The 21,328-nt window shown below is 41.1% G+C and overlaps 1 protein-coding gene across 3 annotated transcripts in view; it reads left to right on the top strand.

The window, feature by feature from the left end:
* The window catches only part of ankfn1a (ankyrin repeat and fibronectin type III domain containing 1a), an 88,359-nt gene extending 75,115 nt beyond the window's left edge, over window positions 1–13,244 (top strand). For all 3 annotated transcript variants that reach the window (XM_057826053.1, XM_057826052.1, XM_057826055.1), the window contains 4 exons: window positions 300–466; window positions 9,541–9,763; window positions 9,853–10,045; window positions 10,122–13,244. In XM_057826053.1, the coding sequence (XP_057682036.1) occupies window positions 300–466; window positions 9,541–9,763; window positions 9,853–10,045; window positions 10,122–10,851 (1,313 nt within the window). In that variant the 3' untranslated portion in view covers window positions 10,852–13,244. The remainder of the gene's footprint in view (window positions 1–299; window positions 467–9,540; window positions 9,764–9,852; window positions 10,046–10,121) is intronic.
* The last annotated feature ends 8,084 nt before the right edge of the window (window positions 13,245–21,328 follow it).

Genomic DNA, 21,328 nt, shown 5'->3' with positions numbered 1-21,328 from the left:
ACCGTGGCAGCATCTGGTCAGGTTCAGAGCCACCCGGAGTGGGGGCCAGCTACAGTTCCTAAATAATTGTAACTTGTTGTCATAATATATATACCATGGATATTGTCTGAAATTGAGGCTTGGAAGTCCCACAGCATAGCAAGTGGGCATTTGCGTGTTGTTTTCAGCACCATTTTCTGCGTATGTTCCGGGACCTATGCCTGTCTAGTCATTCCTGCACTGTCATATGTACTTTGCGTTCCGGCACCTAATGATTTACAAATTAAGCACTGATCTTTACCAATTTGTTTCCTCCCCAGTGCACTTCTCAACCTACAAGGAGAAGTTCATCAGTTTGTACTGCCGTTTGTCCTCCGTACTGGACCTGGATGCCCTAATTACCCAGCAGGCACTGCGGGAGGCCATCATGGACGTCGAGGTGGCGAGCGCCAAGCAGAGACATCAGCTTATATTGGACTACATCCAGGTAACATATGCCCTAAACAATTTAATATAATGACTCCACCTTGACACAAGATGAACATTGGTAGATTTTTTTTTTTTTATGTGGTGTTCGCCATTTTCCCAGAACTTTGTCATCTTTCCTTTCTGCTAAACCTCCATTATACACACATTGTTTTTACAGTCCTATTCATTTTTTTTTCTAAAACAAAGCCAAAAAATCGGTCAAGTTACAGTGGGGCAAATAATTATTCAGTCAACCACTAATTGTGCAAGTTCTCCCACTTGAAAATATTAGAGAGGCCTGTAATTGTCAACATGGGTAAACCTCAACCATGAAAGACAATGTGGGAAAAAAAAGGAAAATCACATTGTTTGATTTTTAAAGAATTTATTTGCAAATCATGGTGGAAAATAAGTATTTGGTCAATACCAAAAGTTCATTTCAATACTTTGTTATGTACCCTTTGTTGGCAATAACGGAGGCCAAACGTTTTCTGTAATTCTTCACAAGCTTTTCACCCACTGTTGCTGGTATCTTGGCCCTGGTATTGGCTGGTATTTTTGGAGATCTGCATGGAGGAACCTCCATGCAGAGCAGTGATGTTTTGGGGCTGTCGTTGGGCAACACGGACTTTCAACTCCCTCCACAGATTTTCTATGGGGTTGAGATCTGGAGACTGGCTAGGCCACTCCAGGACCTTGAAATGCTTCTTACAATGCCACTCCTTTGTTGCCCTGGCTGTGTGTTTGGGATCATTGTCATGCTGAAAGACCCAGCCACGTCTCATCTTCAGTGCCCTCGCTGATGGAAGGAGATTTTCACTCAAAATATCTCGATACATGGCTGCATTCATTCTTTCCTTTACACAGATCAGTCGTCCTGGTCCCTTTGCAGAAAAACAGCCCCAAATTGTGATGTTTCCAACCCCATGCTTCACAGTGGGTATGGTGTTCTTCGCATGCAATTCAGTATTCTTTCTCCTCCAAACCCGCGAACCTGTGTTTCTACCAAAAAGTTCTATTTTGGTTTCATCTGACCATAACACATTCTCCCAGTCCTCTTCTGGATCATCCAAATGCTCTCTAGCGAACCGTAGACGGGCCTGGACGTGTACTGGCTTCAGCAGGGGGACACGTCTGGCAGTGCAGGATTTGAGACCCTGGCGACACATTGTGTTACTGATAGTAACCTTTGGTACTGTGGTCCCAGCTCTCTGTAGGTCATTCACTAGATCCCCCCGTGTTGTTCTGGGATTTTTGCTCACCGTTCTTGTTATCATTTTGACGCCACGGGGTGAGATCTTGCATGGAGCCCCAGATCGAGGGAGATTATCAGTGGTCTTGTATGTCTTCCATTTTCTAATAATTGCTCCCACTATTGATTTCTTTATACCAAGCGTTTTACCTTTTGCAGATTCCGTCTTCCCAACCTTGTGCAGGTCTACAATTTTGTCTCTAGTGTCCTTCGACAGCTCTTTGGTTTTGGCCATAGTGGAGTTCTGAGTGTGAGTGACTGAGGTTGTGGACAGGTGTCTTTTATATCGATAATGAGTTAAAACAGGTGCCATTAATACAGGTAACGAGTGGAGCCTCATTAGAACTCGTTAGATGAAGTTGGACCTCTTTGACAGCTAGAAATCTTGCTTGTTTGTAGGTGAACAAATACTTATTTTCCTCTCTAATTTGGAAATAAATTCTTTAAAAATCAAACAATGTGATTTTCCGTTTTTTTTTTCCACATTCTGTCTCTCATGGTTGAGGTTTACTCATGTTGACAATTACAGGCCTCTCTAATCTTTTCAAGTAGAAGAACTTGCACAATTGGTGGTTGACTAAATACTTATTTGCCCCATTGTACGTCTCATAACTCAAAATACATTGTGGAGCTTAGAAGTCAAGTTAAGTATTAGGGCAACTTACAAACATTCTACCCAGTGGAGTGGGAGCTACTTGGAAGAACAATTGCACATTTTCACATCATAAAGTTGTCAACATGTCTGTGTTTAAAAAGTGCAAAGTGAGAGCAGTGAAGAAGATAAATGTTCCTTAATGTCCCCATCTGAAAAATGTTCTTCGGTCGGCTGTCGCGACTCCAAGTACGGGCTCAAAAAAAAGTGAACTAACGCGCCGCCGCCGTTAATGGACACCGACCACAAAACCACAAGTGTGTGCTCCCTTAGCAGCTGTGTGTGTGTGCCCGATTTGTCTCGTTGTGATTTTAAAGTCTGGAAAAAAAGTGCCCACCCCCTAAACCACAAATTGGTCAGAGAGGGGAATGTCAGCGGGGGGAAAAAAATTATACAAAATAACGGTGTGTGCGCACGTGTGTGTAGTTTGTCTCTCTTACCATCACGCGTGTCCATCTGTGTGTTTCGCACCTATTTAAACTGAGTTGAGTCTGTCAGGTGAACAAGTGCAAAAATTTTCATCAGGTCAACTTCTAATGGAAATTGTATCTGGCCCCACAAGGACTAACACAGTTACTGAGGTGTCTCAGCTGCGTGTATTCGTGCGTGCGTGAAAGTGGGTTAGTGTGAAGATGACGTGATGTGGTCTAATTGGACAGTTTGTTTAGACTCGCCACACGTTGAGGGAGGAAAATATGCGGCGCTCAGACGGGCGACCGACGCCGTCTGCACTCGCACACATGGTCGTACACGCGCACACGTCACAATCCAACGGTCGTGTGATGAAAGTCAGTAAAAGGGATTATTACTATATACGGCATTGACAGATTAACAAACATTTGTGTTGTTGCTACGTTATGTCATTGGCTGCCGTTGACGCTATTAGACATCCAATCCAATTGGGACACGGGGCTCGGGGCCAATCCGTAGGGGGCCTGTTATCAAAAACCTAAAATTCAAATATTTTCAAAACCAAAGCCGCTAGCGACCTAAAACCAAAACAGGCGCCTCCCTTAGGCACATATGAGTCTCCGTGAGCAGCGACATCAAAAAATTCAAAGTCGTTCCCTAATAAAATCTCAATTAATTATTTTTTTATACAAGTATACCAAAACCTAAAATGGCTATAAAATTCTCAAATTTTACTCTAGATGCACAAAAGTCACCAAATGCAGAGATAATCAATACCATAGGATCAATAGCAATATTTAACATATCTCATAAGTTTTTGCCCAAAAATAGCAACTTAATTTTTTTGATTTAGTGCAAGATTTCAACTGCTAATAAATCATTCAATTTTTAATGTAGCGCAAGTTTTCAACAGCTAATAAATCAATCAACTTTCACATTAGACGCTTAATACTTGAGGAAAGCATGCAGAATTGTTTTAATTTTACTCAGCAAAAGCTAAATTTTTCTATATACAATCACAACTTATTTAGGTTGAATTCCGCTATTGTGTATAGATACAAAATCCAACATGGCGGCCGTCACAAAACAAAGAGCTTTTTAAGTTGAAAGTTCTTGTAAATAAATGCGTAAATCGCAGAATTTTTATAGATATGAACATAAAATAGCCTAGATTTTTGGTTCAAAGCAAAAAACGGGCAGTTATCGTTCATTTTACGTAAATATTTCAAGCAAAAGTTACGGTAATGTGTAATCCAACATGGCGACCGTCACGAAACAAAGAGCTTTTTAAGTTGAAAATTATTGTAAATAAATGCTTAAATCGCGGAATTTCTATAGATAGAGAACGTAAAACATTCAAGATTATTGGTTAAAAGCAAAAAACGGGCAGTTATTGTTCATTTCACGTAAATATTTCAAGCCAAAGTTACACTAATTTTACCCATTGATTTGTGCATGCATGGTGCTAATTAATATAATAATGACATTGAATCCTCGACCAAATCACACTTAAGACAGTCCTGCCTGCTTGTATGATGTAAACCCTTCGTCCAATTTTCACCTAAATCTAACGTTAGAATGCAGCGTGTGTTTAAGTTTATCACAGTAAAAGCCAACTTAATGTTCTGCCTGGGTCGGCCCCCTACGGGACAGCGTGGCACTATGTCTGTGGGAGCTGTTTTGTCAACTGATGGTCGAGTCTATGCCTCACAGTCAAACTGGATCGGACGTCAATCGCCATCAGTGGCACTGAAACATAATCATTCACTGCCAGTTTTTGTAATTCAAACGGCTTGGATGTCTGTCAAAATTTTATGTATATATTTTATTAAATGGTTTTTAAGTAGGGTTGTTCCGATCATGTTTTTTTGCTCCCGATCCGATCCCGATCGTTTTAGTTTGAGTATCTGCCGATCCCGATATTTCCCGATCCGATTTCTTTTTTTTTTTGCTCCCGATTCAATTCCAATCATTCCCGATAATTTTTCCCGATCATATACATTCTGGCAATGCATTAAGAAAAAAATGAATAAAACTCGGACGAATATATACATTCAACATACAGTACAGAAGTACTGTATTTGTTTATTATGACAATAAATCCTCAAGATGGCATTTACATTATTAACATTCTTTCTGTGAGAGGGATCCACTGATAGAAAGACTTATGACTTTGTATATTGTGACTAAATATTGCCATCTAGTGTATTTGTTGAGCTTTCAGTAAATGATACTGTAGCCATGCCCAAATGCATGATGGGAAGTGGAACCATGACTGTGCGTAGTGCTACCAATTGATATATCTTCTCTGCGTTGGGAAATAACACAAGGTGTTAAGAAAAAGATCAATTGCTACCTTGCTTCCCCACATTGCTTCCCATGATATTTCCAATCATAGGGAGAGGGATTGTAAGATTTTAGCCAATTAAAAAAAGGCTTCAAAGGCTGCCAAAATTCACTCTACTCATTTTACGCTGCCTTTTATCTCTCTATATAGGTAAGACGGCGCCATTACAGATTGAGCACGACAATGCGTGGGTGGGTCGTGCATCAATTGCGTGAAATATTTTAACGTGATACATTTTTTTAAAAATTGATTACTGCCGTTATCGGGATAAATTTGATAACCCTACCTTAAGCCTAAACTAAAGACTATGGATGAGTTTAACATATTATGTTTGTAACGTTAAATACAATTAGAAAACAATTTAATTAAAAAAAATATATATATGTATATTAAAAAAAGGCATGGCCGATATTTTTTTGCCGATTCCGATACTTTGAAAATTACGTGATCGGACCCGATCGATCGGCATCCCAATCGATCGGGACATCTCTATTTTTAAGCACTTCAAATATAATAATAATGATAGGGTTTAAACATGTTACTGTCCCACCTAATTATTTGTAAACAATAATAAAGTAGAAAAATTATTTGAATTATAAAATGCTTCATTGAGTGAGTCCACTCAAATCTGCTCAAGCTGCTCACTTACACTCAGTGAGTTGCCAGAGCAATTGTTTAACAAGTTAAATGATGATTGACGCATGCGGCGCTTTGAAGTTTCGGCTTCCAGGCATCTGTGGCAAGATCAAACCTTAACGTCTGTCAATCATCGTTAACTTTAATCAGCAACTCCAGTGCACTGCCTGACCAACAAAGAGCAGCAGGAGAGACAGACTAAGTGATCAGCTCGGGACAGCTCATCTGTATTTATTTATTTAGTTTTTTTTTTAATTGGAAAAAAATCCAAGATGGACTGAGGGCATGAACTTTAAAGCGCGAAGTAGCAAGGGATCACTGTACACTGTAAAAAACACAGAAAAGAAAAAGCAGAATTTGACATTTCAAGTCAACCAGTTCCACTTTGATTTAGGTATTGATAGGAAAAAAAAGTCTCAAAACATTCATTCATTCATTCATTTTCCATGCCGCTTATTCCTCACCATTTGGTAAATTGGACTTCAGCTATGTATTTTGAAATCAACGTCACTCCAATTGCGCACACATCGGCAATGGACTTAACGAAAGCCCCACACCCTTGTAAAAGTTGGTCAACCCAAGGCTCTGTCAAATTCTCTCACTGACAGTGATTGAGTGAACGAACGATTTCTGGATGAGGGCGGGAGCTCAAATTTCTGAATTTACACCACCACAGCTGGCAATCGATCTGTTTTTTTTTTTTTTAAATCAAATGTTTATTTTTTTTTTTCTAATGACTTTCGTCCAGAAGCAGACAGAAAGGATTCCCGTAAGCAGTGGAGCGGTATGTCCATTATATTAAACTTTACAGAGAGGAGACAATTATTATAATCAAGGCGAAATCGTAACTTAAAAAAGACAAACCCCGCAGGGCTATAACTTTAGCTATTTAGTAACGTTATGGCATGTGCTCTGTCAGATTTTTCTCCCAGAGCTTTTGTGGCGATGAATAAGCGGTCTTTTACATTCAGTTGAATTCTCAATATTATGCAGAGGTGCTAAATAAACAACTTGCATCATAAACATACAGTACATGTGCAACATGAATACAACGTAAATAAATGCTCAACGTTGAGAGAGCGGCGTGCATTCGAGTTGACCGCAGCCAAAGGCTAGGTGTGTTTGAGAGGAGAACTTTCCTTCGTGTGCGTCCAAGACTAAACATAAGTACATCTTCCGTTTTTTAATAGAAAGTTTGTGGTGTTTACTTGGGACTTTTAGTGATGGGGTCTTGTTTACTGTTGTAGTCTAGGTTTACTACATACCATCAAATATTTTTTATTTTTTACAAGTCGATCATTCATTTACCTTTGAGCAAGCATAGGTGTCCTTGGGTGACTGTCTTGTTGTTTATGTGGTAGATGACACAGCCTTATCCGTAGCGTGCATTTGGCGAGCCTTCTTTTAGGGTTTGTATAAAAATTCCTCCTCCCAATCTTTCAGGCATAGGCGGAGTTTGACTTTTTTTGGCAGAAGGGGGCAAAACATTTTTGATGACCCCGAAACGCAGTGTCAGCAATAAGATTATCTTACAAGATATATGCTCGGATAGTAGCTTAGCTCATGCTCGTCATCATTTTTGAGGGGAATTCTTAATGAGGCTACTTAGGACAGCTATGCTTTTGGCTGTTGTTGTCACTTTTGAAAGCTTAGCCATCTTGCCACTTCTGTCCTCCAGTGGTTTTGGCTAAGCAAAGCAAATGACCGTCCGTAAGGTGCTAGTCACATGATCTGTTTAAAAAATAGTTTTGACCCATTATAATAATATTATTTTTTGTTCATTTGATTCATTTTTGTTATTTGTTTTTTTTTGTTTTTTTTTTTTTTGCTTTACAACTTTTATAGACGACATTGTACCGGCAAAGTCTTAATTTTAAATTCATATGTAGGAAAGTCAATTGCATGCAATGACATTTTTGGCCCAACGGCTCCGCGTATGCTCTCATGGTACCTGGTGTCGGAATTACAGGTACGCCATGCACAGGAATAAACTCGGGTTTTTGCTATTTTAAAGTTAGAAAAAAGATGTTTTAAGTTACGACCACACAGAATTCCTATGCAACTCTATGGTTAGGTGTCCGACTTTGGTGATCTGTGGGCGTGGTTTTGTGATAGGTCAATTGAGCAGTCAGCCAAGGTGTTGAGCTCAGTTGTCTGCATTCCACTGCCACCATGTCGGGTTCCATCCCAGCTTAAAGAAATGTATAATAACTGAAGTCCAGTTTTCTTAATGTTGAATTTTGACTTTTAACTTGTTTTTTAAGACTTGAAAATTATAGTGGTTGACTTGAAATTCCAAGTTCTGATAACTCAATTGCTTCTTATTGCACTGAATTATGCTGTATTTCCATACTACTACAGTGAAGCACAACTCTTAAATCCTGACTAGACTTAAGCAAACCATAAATGATAATATAGCTGCGGTTTACTGTCATTATTTTATTTTTGAAGGGGTCTTGATTTACGATGGCATCTCGCTGAGGGGACCCCAACCTTGACTCGCCACTCGCAGTCTCTACATTCTTTCCACCACAGTCATCCTGGTCTAGCCGCATTTGTGTGACAAGCAGATAATTGCCAAGAAATACTTTGTTTCATGTCTCTTAAGTTAAAACTTTTTCCTCTTTCACTTAAATGTTCCTTTTCCCTCTATGTGTTTGATTTTATTTTAGTTTTATTTTTACAGTGCAGGACTCTCAATTTTGTATAATCAAGTGAGTCAAGGCGCTTTCACACTAGCACTGTTTGGTCTGTTTTAAACGGACCAGAGTATTTTTTTCTCAGATAGTCGGCTTCGTTTTGTAAATGTGAACGTGCATCCAAATTCTTGTTCGGACCAAACAAACGAACTCTGGTCCGCTAAAAAATCGTGGGTCTCAGTCCACTTTAAACGCACCATTCTTCGCTTGTGAATGCAACCGGAGCAGGGTCCGCTTTTGCTACTTTATGTGCACAGCTCAAGGCTGTGACGCTACACGCAGGGCATCCTTGGAAGCGGAAGTACATCGCGCACGCTATTTAAAATCAACAATGGCGTAATGACAGACGATTAGCCATGGTCAAATGTTGTGCTGCGCTAAGCAGTTGCATTTGATACACAGATTTGGGTTCTACTGTGGCGGTTGTGTTTTCCATGCTGTTGCTTAACGTATCGTGTGAGAGTGACAGTGGCATAAACATGCGGAGCCTCTTGGAGCGGCCGTTTCGTTAGTCTCGCTCTCCTGAAAGTGGCGACAATTTGACAGTCCAAAAAGTCACAAAAGTGAGAACGGTTGCACACCTGTGTGACTTGGGACATTGTCACAGCACTACGCTCCCTCCCCTCCCAGAAGGGAAGTACTTCCTCTTCTATTTGTCCAATAAATGAGTGCGCCTTTCGTCCACGTGATGCTACTCGGAAAGTTCAGTTGACGCACTGTGAATGCTAAACCTTTTCATCAACTCATTTGCAAGTGTTGCAGCCATGTAGCTCTCCAACCGGATCCTTGTCCTCTTGGTCTAGCGTGAAAGCGGCCTTAAAAAAATAGCTTTCTAAATTGTATTTACTGCTGGTACTGTAGTATTTGCGTGTTGGATGTGTTTTATCTTGTAATTACTGCTTGTACTGTAGTATTTGCGTGTTGGATGTGTTTTATCTCAAAACACCAAGCAAAGAAATCCACCAGGTGACTGCTCATAGCTCAAAAACCTGATTGAAAACTGTGGCACTTGTAAATCAAGTTATTACTGATGACGGTGCCCTCATAGTTTTTTATTTTAATCTCATATATTTCCAATTTTTTGGGTGTCATGCAGCAGCTGGATGAGACTCGGCGAGACCTCCGCTGGTTGACGGACGCTCTGCAGTACGCCCGCTACAAGCACCCCCGCGGTGGTGTTCCGGTCACCTGTCTCGTGGACGCCAATGCCCCGGAAAGCGACGGGAACCAGCAGAAGACTGACTCCACCTCGTCTAACATGGACTACATACCCTCACCCTCACCGTCGCCAGAATTGTTCAGGAGGAAGGCCATAAGCGGTGAGCATCATCATCGTTATCAAGAGTTTTCCTTACTCAAATTAAAGTATTTATTTTTCTTTGTTTTGGTCCCTTTTTGCTGTGCCCAGACTCGCTGCTAGGCTCAGATGAGGACGGTTCCTCAGAGGTTTTCCTCCCAACAGACAGCGACTACGACTCCAGCGACGCCCTAAGCCCCCGTGAACTGGACCTGCTCTACTCACCCCCCCAGGACCTGTCCCAGCAGGCCATGCACTCTCTAGGGGGAAGCGCCCCTGACGTGCTTCAGATCCACGAGCTGAGGTTAATATCAGATACATGAATTCGTATTCATACATTTTCATTGACTATACATTCAATGTAATCTTTCCTTCTTCAGCTACAGCACCCTCCCTGTGAAGGACCTCCCACTGTCCACACCCTTGAAGGACCCCGCCTCAAAAGAGGGTGTAGCGCCTTTGCTCTCCAAAGATATCCCCGCCTTCCCTTTCACACTGCCTCGCTCCCCCTCCTTACCCCGAGCCCTCCCTGCGTCACCATCCACCCCGTTGTCCCCTCGCTTCTCGGGTGATCTCCCGCTGTCTCTACCGCTTTGCCCTGCTCTGTGCCGCACTACCAAGACTCTAGAGGGTCTGTCCCTATCAAGGACCCAACAGGAGGGGGCCGCCCCCCAATTGAGGACCGTCTCAAACCCTCCTTCTAAGCGCAAGCTGCTCTCCAGGAGCCACCGAGGCCAGTACTTCAGCGGCCCCCAGCGCTGGCTAAAGGGCCACAGCGGGGAAAGCCACACTGGGTCTCTATCCGAGGGTGTCTACACAAAGCAGCGCGACCCGGACCTGCCGCCGCCTGAGGAGCCGCCACCACTGCCCCCGATGCAGGGCGCCACTTACATCAGCCGCACCAATTGCATCCCTGAAAGCCGCAAAGGCCGACTAAAGGAACAGAGGCCCCACGTGAGAAGGATCTTCGCTGACCTCGGCAAGGACCCGGAGAGGGTGGCCGGCTCGCAGGACGATGACGAGGACCCGGAAGGGGCGGCCGCACAGGATGTTGACTCAGACGACCAAACCAATACACAAGTGTCAGAGATTCTCAGCAGCACGCTTTAAGCTCCCTGACAACCTGTTCGTTGGTACATGGCAATTTTAGGTCTGTTTAGCTCATGAAATTACATTTGTTTTTCATTTTAGCCAATCAGAAATCTGCTGAGTTTCCAAGAACAGGTCATTTTAAGTATCTGTGTACACTTGAACATTTTAGACCCATCTTCCACCAACGCACACCCTGTCCGACATGTTCTGCTGCTCTTTAAGGTAACCACTTTTCCATTTTTTCACTTCCTGTCGATGAACATGCCTGGTTGGACAGCTCTGAAAAGACACAAACTTTTTTCCTGTAGCCACTTTTCTCTAAAGGGAGTTTTGTTTTTTGCCTTGAAGCCATCTGTGGGACCTGGGCCAGATCTTGTATCAGTACTTTGGACAATGTTTTGGGCCCAAAATTAGGTGTTAAGTGTAATCCCAACTGGAACTAGGGACTGTCCTTCTGTACTCCTGATGCTTTCAGGACAGGATACCTGTCCCGAGCAGAACCAGGGACTTTGTTGTCATCCCCACAACCACCTTGACTCCCGCTGGACATACAGTGGGGCAAATAATTATTTAGTCAACCACCAATTGTGCAAGTTCTCCTACTTGAAAAGATGAGAGAGGCCTGTGATTGGCAACATGGGTAAACCTCAACTATGTGAAACAGAATGTGGGGAAAAAAAACAGAAAATCACATTGTTTGATTTTTGAAGAATTTATTTCCAAATTAGAGTGGAAAATAAGTATTTGGTCACCTACAAACAAGCAAGATTTCTGGCAATCAAAGAGGTCTAACTTCTTCTAACGAGGTCTAACGAAGCTCCACTCGTTACCTGTATTGATGGCACCTGTTTTAACTCATTATCGGTATAAAACACACCTGTCCACAATCACAGTACGTCACACTCCAAACTCCACTATGGCCAAGACCAAAGAGCTGTCGAAGGACACTAGAGACAAAATTGTATACCTGCACCAGCCTGGGAAGAGTAAATCTGCAATAGGTAAGACACTTGGTGTAAAGAAATCAACTGTGGGAGGAATTATTAGAAAATGGAAGACATACAAGACCACTGATAATCTCCCTCCATCTGGGGCTCCATGCAAGATCTCACCCCGTGGCGTCAAAATGATAACAAGAATGGTGAGCAAAAATCCCAGAACCACACGGGGGGACCTAGTGAATGACCTACAGAGAGCTGGGACCACAGTAACAAAGGCTACTATCAGTAACACATTGCGACTCCAGGGACTCAAATCCTGCACTGCCAGACGTCTCCCCCTGCTGAAGAAAGTACACGTTCAGGCCCGTCTGTGGTTCGCTAGAGAGCATTTGGATGATCCAGAGCAGGACTGGGTGAATGTGTTATGGTCAGATGAAACCCAAATAGAACTTTTTGGTAGAAACACAGGTTCTCGTGTTTGGAGGAGAAAGAATACTGGATTGCATCCGAAGAACACTATACCCACTGTGAAGCATGGTGGTGGAAACTTCATGCTTTGGGGCTGTTTTTCTGCAAAGCGACCAGGACGACTGATCTGTGTAAAGGAAAGAATGAATGGGGCCATGTATCGAGAGATTTTGGGTGAAAACCTCCTTCCATCAGCAAGAGCATTGAAGATGAGAGGTGGCTGGGTCTTTCAGCATGACAATGATCCCAAACACACAACCAGGGCAACAAAGGAGTGGCCTCGTAAGAAGCATGTCAAGGTCCTGGAGTGGCCTAGCCAGTCTCCAGATCTCAACCCCATTGAAAATCTGTGGAGGGAGTTGAAAGTCGGTGTTGCCCAATGACAGCCCCAAAACATCAATGTTCTAGAGGAGATCTGCATGGAGGAATGGGCCAAAATAACAGCAACAGTGTGTGAAAAGCTTGTGAAGAGTTATAGAAAACGTTTGGCCTCCGTTATTGCCAACAAAGGGTACATAACAAAGTATTGAGATGAACTTTTAGTATTGACCACATACTTATTTTCCACCAAAAATCAAACAATGTGATTTCCTGGGTTTATTTTTTCCACATTCTGTCTTTCATGGTTGAGGTTTACCCATGTTGACAATTACAGGCCTCTCTAATATTTTCAAGTGGGAGAACTTGCACAAGTAGTGGTTGACTAAATACTTATTTGCCCCACGGTACCTGCATCTGCCAGTTCTTGTCCTCCCAAAGTCGCAAGCTCGGCGTTCGCATGTCTGGCGTCTTTCGTACCTTTTGCGTAGATCGTAGAAAACAAAAGTTGCTGGTTCAACTTGGCCAAGCCTCGGACCTCCTACCGGCGTCGACTGTTACACAGATGATAATCAATGCAAGCAGGAACAGGAAATTTGCACAATGTCCACCAAAAAAAAAAAAATCAATGGAAATGCCATGAGAGGTTTAAATTACAATGGGTTCTGGATTACTTGAAGTAAACTGTAAATTTCTGATTTGTACTTCAAGATGGAGTACGTTGGAAGGAGTTCTAAATGGAAACTTTGTACAGGAATGAATGGGATTGAAAGTCATTTAAAGAGGCAGACAACATCTCATATATATAAAAAAAAACTTCTAGTGTAAGATCAAATTTCTTAGATTCTCTGATAATGGAGAAAATAATGTTTAAGCACAAAAAAATGACAATTTTGAGATGTCAGTTACACCCACACACATACACATTCATAGACTCATGCAGAAGTGCATGTGGATTATGGTATTAATGGCAACACTAAGAAGGGCGGGCAATTTGTGATACTCATATTTGATTGGCTAAATAGTACTAGCATTAATAGCATTTCCTATAAATGCTGGCTGTTTACGTTCTTTGCCACTATTACCCATCAGAAAAATTCAATTCTGTGTTTTTCAATTTACAGTGATTCCTCGTTTTTCGCAGTTAATGTGGGACCACAACCCACCGCGACAAGTGAAAAACCGCGAAGTGGCGCCCCCTGGATTTTTTTTTTTTTTTAATTTGTGTGTTCAATGTATTTATTCAGATTTATCATTGGAAAGGGATACATATAAGAGATAGATATAAGACATGTTTTTTCACTTTATGTATTTATCCGTTTTTACTAAATGGTTGTTAACTCATTCACTCCCGGCCATTTTCACCAGAGCAAGGCCCTTCGCTCCCGGCCGTTATACTGGATTTTGACTGATTTTGCAAGGCCCACAGAAAATTCTGTTCTTTTGCTATACAAACATGGAACCCACCAAAAGAATTACTCAGAAAAAAAAGTTAGTTCATATCTTTTTCCATTCTTTAGAAATCAGCATTAGAAAATAGCTTAGTTTGAGCAATTTTCCAGAGAAAGTGAGCTTTTTGTGAAAGCACACATTTCAAACGTAACTTTGACTTATACACAGCTGTTTTTTGCCTTAGTTACATCCCAAACATCTGAATAATGTTTTCTTTTTACAAAATAAGATAAAGAACAAGACAAATAGAGCTTTTGATAGCAAAGTAGCAATTTATTTACACATAACTGACTGAAAGATGACGCTGTTCTGGCCGCGACAGCCAGTTAAACTTTTTTCCTCATTGCTGTCTGTCTCATAAAGATGATTTTTTTTTTCTGCTCGCGAGCAGCATGAACTCAAAGGCATCGTCCGCTGCACTAGTGGTCCCGGTCGTTCTGCTCGGTCGTCCAGGGCCTGGCATTCCGGGCGTCCTACCGATTGTTCTGCTCGGTGGTCCGCCGCCTGGCATCCATTCAGTCGTCTTCCTCCGGCGCCCGGCCGTGTGGCTTGGCCGTTCGTTGCTTACCAAATTCGCTACTGCCCTCCAGTGGCATGTTTTATTGCCTTAAAATGGATTTTCAGCTTTGTGCTTTGGAGCTTAATTGAATCAGAACCCAGCAATGTCTTTTTTGAAAGAAAAAAAAAAGTAAAAGACGTATAAATACGTCTTTGGGACACTGAAACAATTAAAAATAAAACGTATTTATACGTTTTTGGGAGCAAAGGAGTTAAGCACTTCAAATGTAATCAATTATGATAAGTTTAAACATGTTGCTGTCCCACTAAATTATTTTTAAACAAGAAAAAAGACGCCCAATCCATTTTTTAAAAAAGTAGAAAAATACTTGTCTTTATTAAATGCTTCATTGAGTGAGTCCACTCAAATCAACTCACGCTGCAAACTCACACACAAGGAGTTGTCACGGCAACTGTTTAACAATTTAAACGATGTTGACGCATGCGGCTCTTTGAAGTCTCTGCTCACAAGCGTCTCTGGCTAGATTAAACATTAACTGTCAATCGTCGTTAACTTTAATAAGCAACTCCAGTGCACTGCCTGACCAAGAAAACCGTTAGGAGCGAGAGTGAATGACTACGTGATGGGATTGGGACGGCTCTATAAAATTAAAATAATGCATTTATTTATTTATTTTTAATTGAAAAAAAATCCACGATGGACTGAGGGCTTTGAAGCGCGAAGTAGCGAGGGATCACTGTATTTAAGAAGCTGGATAGGTGTTGTCTGTCTCTTCAAGTCATTAACCACCATTGACGGAATTAGACGTCCAATCTATTTTGGCCAAAATGGATTGGACATCTATCTTCATCAATGGCTGGCAATGAGTTATTCAGAACTGTCAATTATTCCTATGTGTGGTTTCAAATGTTGAAATTTCCCAGATTGTAACAGCTTGTTCGTCTCTTGAAGGCACCACTAAAGCATGGAAGTATTTTTCTACTCCGGTGGCGCTTATAGTGTTCCTTTTGTGCTCTTTTGTCTTTGGCATGATATGCTCTGCTTCAACTGGCATGCGGGTGTCGGCTCAGGACGTTTGTGTTTGCGTTGTCGTCTTCTTACCCGGGACTTCTCACTTTGTATGTTTGTTTTTGGTTGTTTTGACCCACTCGTTGTGTTATTTATGTTTGCGAGGAGCACAGATTGTTCACGTCTTCTGTTTTTTCCACACTTTTTAACGTGTGCACATACTGGAATAAAAGCTGATGGAATTTGGGATGGTGACGGGTCAACAAATCCGCGTGGAAACGCTCGGAATGTGCCGGCCGCTCGCTGAATTTGGGATTGAGACGCCGCGTCGTCTTCTCTTCTTGATTTATTCCCAAAACATTCCGGGGTCGCTTTTACCTTTTCCACATGGAATCCCTCGACAGTCGAGGGATGCTGGACACTTTGGCCTTTATTTGAAGCTCAACGGTATCAGTTGATTCCCTATGCTCTGCGTTATTTCTGTTTTTAAAATTCTGTTTCGATGTTAAGCATTTTTTTAATCCAATTAGATTTGTCATGTCATGACTAGGGCTGTCAAACGATTACAATTTTTTAATCGAGTTAGTTACAGCTTAAAAATTAATTAATCGTAATTCAAACCATATATAAAATATGCCATATTTTTCTGTAAATTATTGTTGGAATGGAGAGATAAGACACAAGACGGATATATACATTCAACATATGGTACATAAGTACTGTATTTGTTTATTATAACAATAAATCAGCAAGATGGCATTAACATTCTGTTAAAGCGGTCCATGGATAGTAAATGTTAGTACAAGTTATAGAAATTTTATATTAAAAGCCCTCTTAATGTTTTCGTTTTAATAAAATTTGTAAAATTTTCAATCAAAAAATAAACTAGTAGTCCGCCATTGTTGATGTCAATAATTACACAATGCTCATGGTGCTGAAACCCATAAAATCAGTCGCACCCATACGTCAGCAGAGGGCGACAAAACACCAAAAAAACACAAATGGACATGACACTTTGCTGTCATTTTAATCTGTTTGAGCGGGGCATGTGCGTTAATTGCGTCAAATGTTTTAACGTGATTAAAAAATTAATTACCGCCCGTTAACGCGATAATTTTGACAGCCCTAGTTCATTTACCTGTGTATTTTCAGTTACTTCCTGTTGATTTTGGGGTATATTATGGGTCACTTCCTGTGTATTTTTAGTTACAGAACTAAAGATGTTTGTGTGTCATTTTCAAAGTATCGGAATCGGCAAAAAAGTATCAGGACATGCCTTTTTCGCGTTAACGGCGGCAATTCACTTTTTTAAAATTAATCACGTAAAATTATTTAACGCAATTAACGCATGCTCTGCACGACCCACTCACGCATTGTCGCGTTCAATATATAATGGCGCCGTTTTACTTACATATAGAGCTAAAAGATAACGTAAAATGAGTATCGTGAATATAGTTTTGGTTAAATAATTAAATAATAAAATCGTTTTCTAATTGTATTTAACATTACAGACATAATATGTTACACTCATCCAGAGTCTTTAGTTTAGGCTTAAGGTAGGGTTATCAAATTTATCCCGATAACGGCGGTAATTAATTTTTTAAAAGATGTATCACGTTAAAATATTTACCGCAATTAATGCATGCGCTGCACGACCCACCTACGCATTGTCGCGATCAATCTGTAATGGCGCCGTTTTACCTATATAGAGAGATAAAAGGCAGCGTAAAATGAGTTGAGTGAAATTTGGCAGCCTTTGGAGCCTTTTTATAAATGGCTAAAGCCTCAAAATCCCTCTCTCCACAATTAGAAATATCGTGGGAAGCAATGTGGAGAAGAAAGGTAGTAGTTGTTCTTTTTCTTAACACCCTATGTTATTTCCCAACGCAGAGAAGATATATCAATTGGTGTCACTACGCACAGTAATGGTTGCACTTCCCATCATGCATTTGGACAGAACAGTTAAATGGCTACAGTATCATTTTACTGAAAGCTCAACAAATACACTAGATGGCAATATTTAGTGACAATATACAAAGTCACATTTATCCTTTAAGAATTACAAGTCTTTCTATCCGTGGATCCCTCTCACAGAAAGAATGTTAATAATGTAAATGCCATCTTGAGGATTTATTGTCATAATAAACAAATACAGTACTTATGTACTGTATGTTGAATGTATATATTCGTCCGAGTTTTATTCATTTTTTTCTTAATGCATTGCCAAAATGTATATGATCAGGAAAAATTATCGGGAATGATTAGAATCGAATCGGGAGCAAAAAAAAAAAGCAATCGGATCGGGAAATATCGGGATCGGCAGATACTCAAACTAAAACAATCGGGATCGGATCGGGAGCAAAAAAACATGATCGGAACAACCCTATACAGAACAGGAATTGACCTGGGAATCACCCAAATGAATAGGAAGTGACTCAAACTCAACAGAAAATGACCTGTAAATGCCCTAAAATGAACAGCAAGTGACCTGTAAGTGCCCTGAAAATCAGACAGAATGACTGAATATTCTGGTTTCGAATGAACAAACGTTCCCAGTCTAAATGGATTGGGCGTCAAGCACCGTTAATGCAGCCTTAGAGTTAACAGACACTATTATGGTAGAAGATTTTGGTAGCAACTTCTTGGTTCCTTTTTATTTATTTATTTTACATTCACACCTTTTTAAAACGATATCTCGATTCTTGGCAGGCGCATATCGATAACCTTTTGGGATACAAATTACCACGATATATCACCATTTCGATATTTTGTTACATCCCTTATAATAACTCAATGGCTGCCATTGATGGCGCGAGACCAAGGGCGTAGGTTTCCATAGGGATGGTAGGGACATAACACTACCAACTTTTCAGGATGCTAAAATTGTCCCCACCAACTTTTAAGCAACATTATTTGCATTATACAATGAGTTCAGTTTTATAGGGAATTACTGATTGTCTTTCCATATGTTATAAGGATATAATTGACCCTACCATTATGAAGTAATTTATTTTCATTTTGTTAATGTTTGCTAATAAAAACCAGACATTTATTCTGGAAGTTTTCAAAATGTTTCTGTAGTAGTTTTTGAAAACAAAGGTTTAAATCGAACAGTGTATCACCTGAACCAATCCACGTAAAAGTTATTATCTGTAGATACAGATTTATTTTGCATTGATCATTTAGCCTATCAATTAATTAGGTTCATATTCATAAGAAATGTGGCCCCTTGCCCCCTTCATCCAGTCTGTTTGGTCTTATTAATGTCCCGTTCCCAGCAAAAACCGTAACTACATGCAGGTTATGCTGTTATATCGTCCCTACCAATGTTGAGACCAAACCTACACCCTTGTGCGAGACATCCAATCCATTTTGACTGGGGTATACAGTGAGGAGCACAAGTATTTGCACCCTATTATGATCTTGCAATTTCACCTACTTAGAAACACAGAAAGTAGGTAGAACTAGAAATCTGAAATTTCAATCCTAGATGCATTTCCACATATAGAGACATGATCATAGACTTCATCATGGTATTGACGGGGCGCAGGGCCGATTAATAGGGGCCCTATCTCTAGTTATTTTGAGGGGAAAATAAATTAACTATTAACTATACACTCACCGGCCACTTTATTAGGTACACCAGTCCAACTGCTCGTTAACACTTAATTTCTAATCAGCCAATCACATGGCGGCAACTCAGTGCATTTAGGCATGTAGACATGGTTTAAGACGATCTCCTGCAGTTCAAACCGAGCATCAGTATAGGGAAGAAAGGTGATTTGAGTGACTTTGAACGTGGCATGGTTGTTGGTGCCAGAAGGGCTGGTCTGAGTATTTCAGAAACTGCTGATCTACTGGGATTTTCACGCACAACCATCTCTAGGGTTTACAGAGAATGGTCCGGAAAAGAAAAAATATCCAGTGAGCGGCAGTTCTGTGGGCGGAAATGCCTTGTTGATGCCAGAGGTCAAGGGAGAATGGCCAGACTGGTTTGAGCTGATAGAAAGGCAACAGTGACCAAATAACCACCCGTTACAACAGAGATAGGCAGAAGAGCATCTCTGAACGTACAGTACGTCGAACTTTGAGGCAGATGGGCTACAGCAGCAGAAGACCACGTCGGGTGCCACTCCTTTCAGCTTAAAACAGGAACTGAGGCTACAATTTGCACAAGCTCATCGAAATTGGACAATAGAAGATTGGAAAAACCTTGCCTGGTCTGATGAGTCTCGATTTCTGCTGCGACATTTGGATGCTAGGGTCAGAATTTGGCGTCAACAACATGAAAGCATGGATCCATCCTGCCTTGTATCAACGGTTCAGGCTGGTGGTGGTGGTGTAATGGTGTGGGGAATATTTTCTTGGCACTCTTGGTACCAATTGAGCATCGTTGGAACGCCACAGCCTACCTGAGTATTGTTGCTGACCATGTTCATCCCTTCATGACCACAATGTACCCAACTTCTCAAGCTACTTTCAGCAGGACAATGCGCCATATCATAAATCTGGAATCATCTCAGACTGGTTTCTTGAACATGACAATGAGTTCACTGCATTCAAATAGCCTCCACAGTCACCAGATGTCAATCCAATAGAGCATCTTTGGGATGTGGTGGAACGGGAGATTCGCATCATGGATGTGCAGCTGACAAATTTGCACCAACTGTGTGATGCCATCATGTCAATATGGACCAAACTCTCAGAGGAATGCTTCCAGCACCTTGTTGAATGTATGCCACGAAGAATTGAGGCAGTTCTGGAGGCAAAAGGGGGTCCAACCCGTTACTAGCATGGTGTACCTAATAAAGTGGCCAGTGAGTGTATAAGCTGCACACAGACTACTTTTCATTGTGTCAAAGTGTCAGTTTGTCAGTGTTGTCCCATGAAAAGATATACTTAAATACCTGCAAAAATGTGAGGTTTGTACTCACTTTTGTGATACTGTATAATAATTACCTTGAATCCTCGAACAAATCACTCCTGAGACAATCCTTCCTGTTTGTATGTGGTACAGCTTTCGTACTTTTATCCTAAAGCCGGCGTTTAATCGCCGAATTGACTCGTGAATACAATTATGAAGTCTATGACATGATCTAAAAAAATAATCGAACTCACATTGTATGATTTTTTTTCCAGGCTGATTTCAGAGCCCTCACTTTTCTCATCATGAGTGATGCCCCATGAGGAGATATTTCACATGGAGTCCCAGTCCGAGGTGATTATCAGTCATCTTCAGTGTTGTTAATAACGGCGTTAGAATATTACGGCGTTACTATCGGCGTTGTTTTTTTCAGTAATGAGTAATTAATTACTTTTCTCATCTTGGCAACGCCGTTACCGTTACTGAGGCGGGAAAGGCGTGCATTACTATGCGTTACTAAGTTGGTTGAATAAAAAAAAGTCTGAGAGAGACGGACTCACGGAGACGAGAGCAGAGCAGGAGTGGGGATGACGCCGTTGCAAACGCGATGCTAGGTGGCTCCAATAATACCTGACTGTAGCCATAGCCTACAAACTATGCCCACATGATACGGTACATATTATAGAACTAGATGCAAATGACAGACACGGCTGCATTGGCAACATGTTTTAAGGACTACATGCGTTAGTAAACAGCCACCATCTTAAAGCAGTAGACCTCTCAGGAAGGCTCTGATGCAGAGATCCTTCCTAGCGAACCTAAGTACTTTTTTTTGTTTGTTTGTTTGTTTGTTTTTTTTAACCTAAAATGCTCCTAAATCGGCAAAATCTTGACTTAAATCTATCTTTAAATGATGAAACAGTT

Source organism: Corythoichthys intestinalis, chromosome 21 (genome assembly GCF_030265065.1).
Source record: "Corythoichthys intestinalis isolate RoL2023-P3 chromosome 21, ASM3026506v1, whole genome shotgun sequence".
NCBI lineage: Eukaryota > Metazoa > Chordata > Actinopteri > Syngnathiformes > Syngnathidae > Corythoichthys > Corythoichthys intestinalis.
This window is presented reverse-complemented; position numbering and strand designations above follow the sequence as displayed.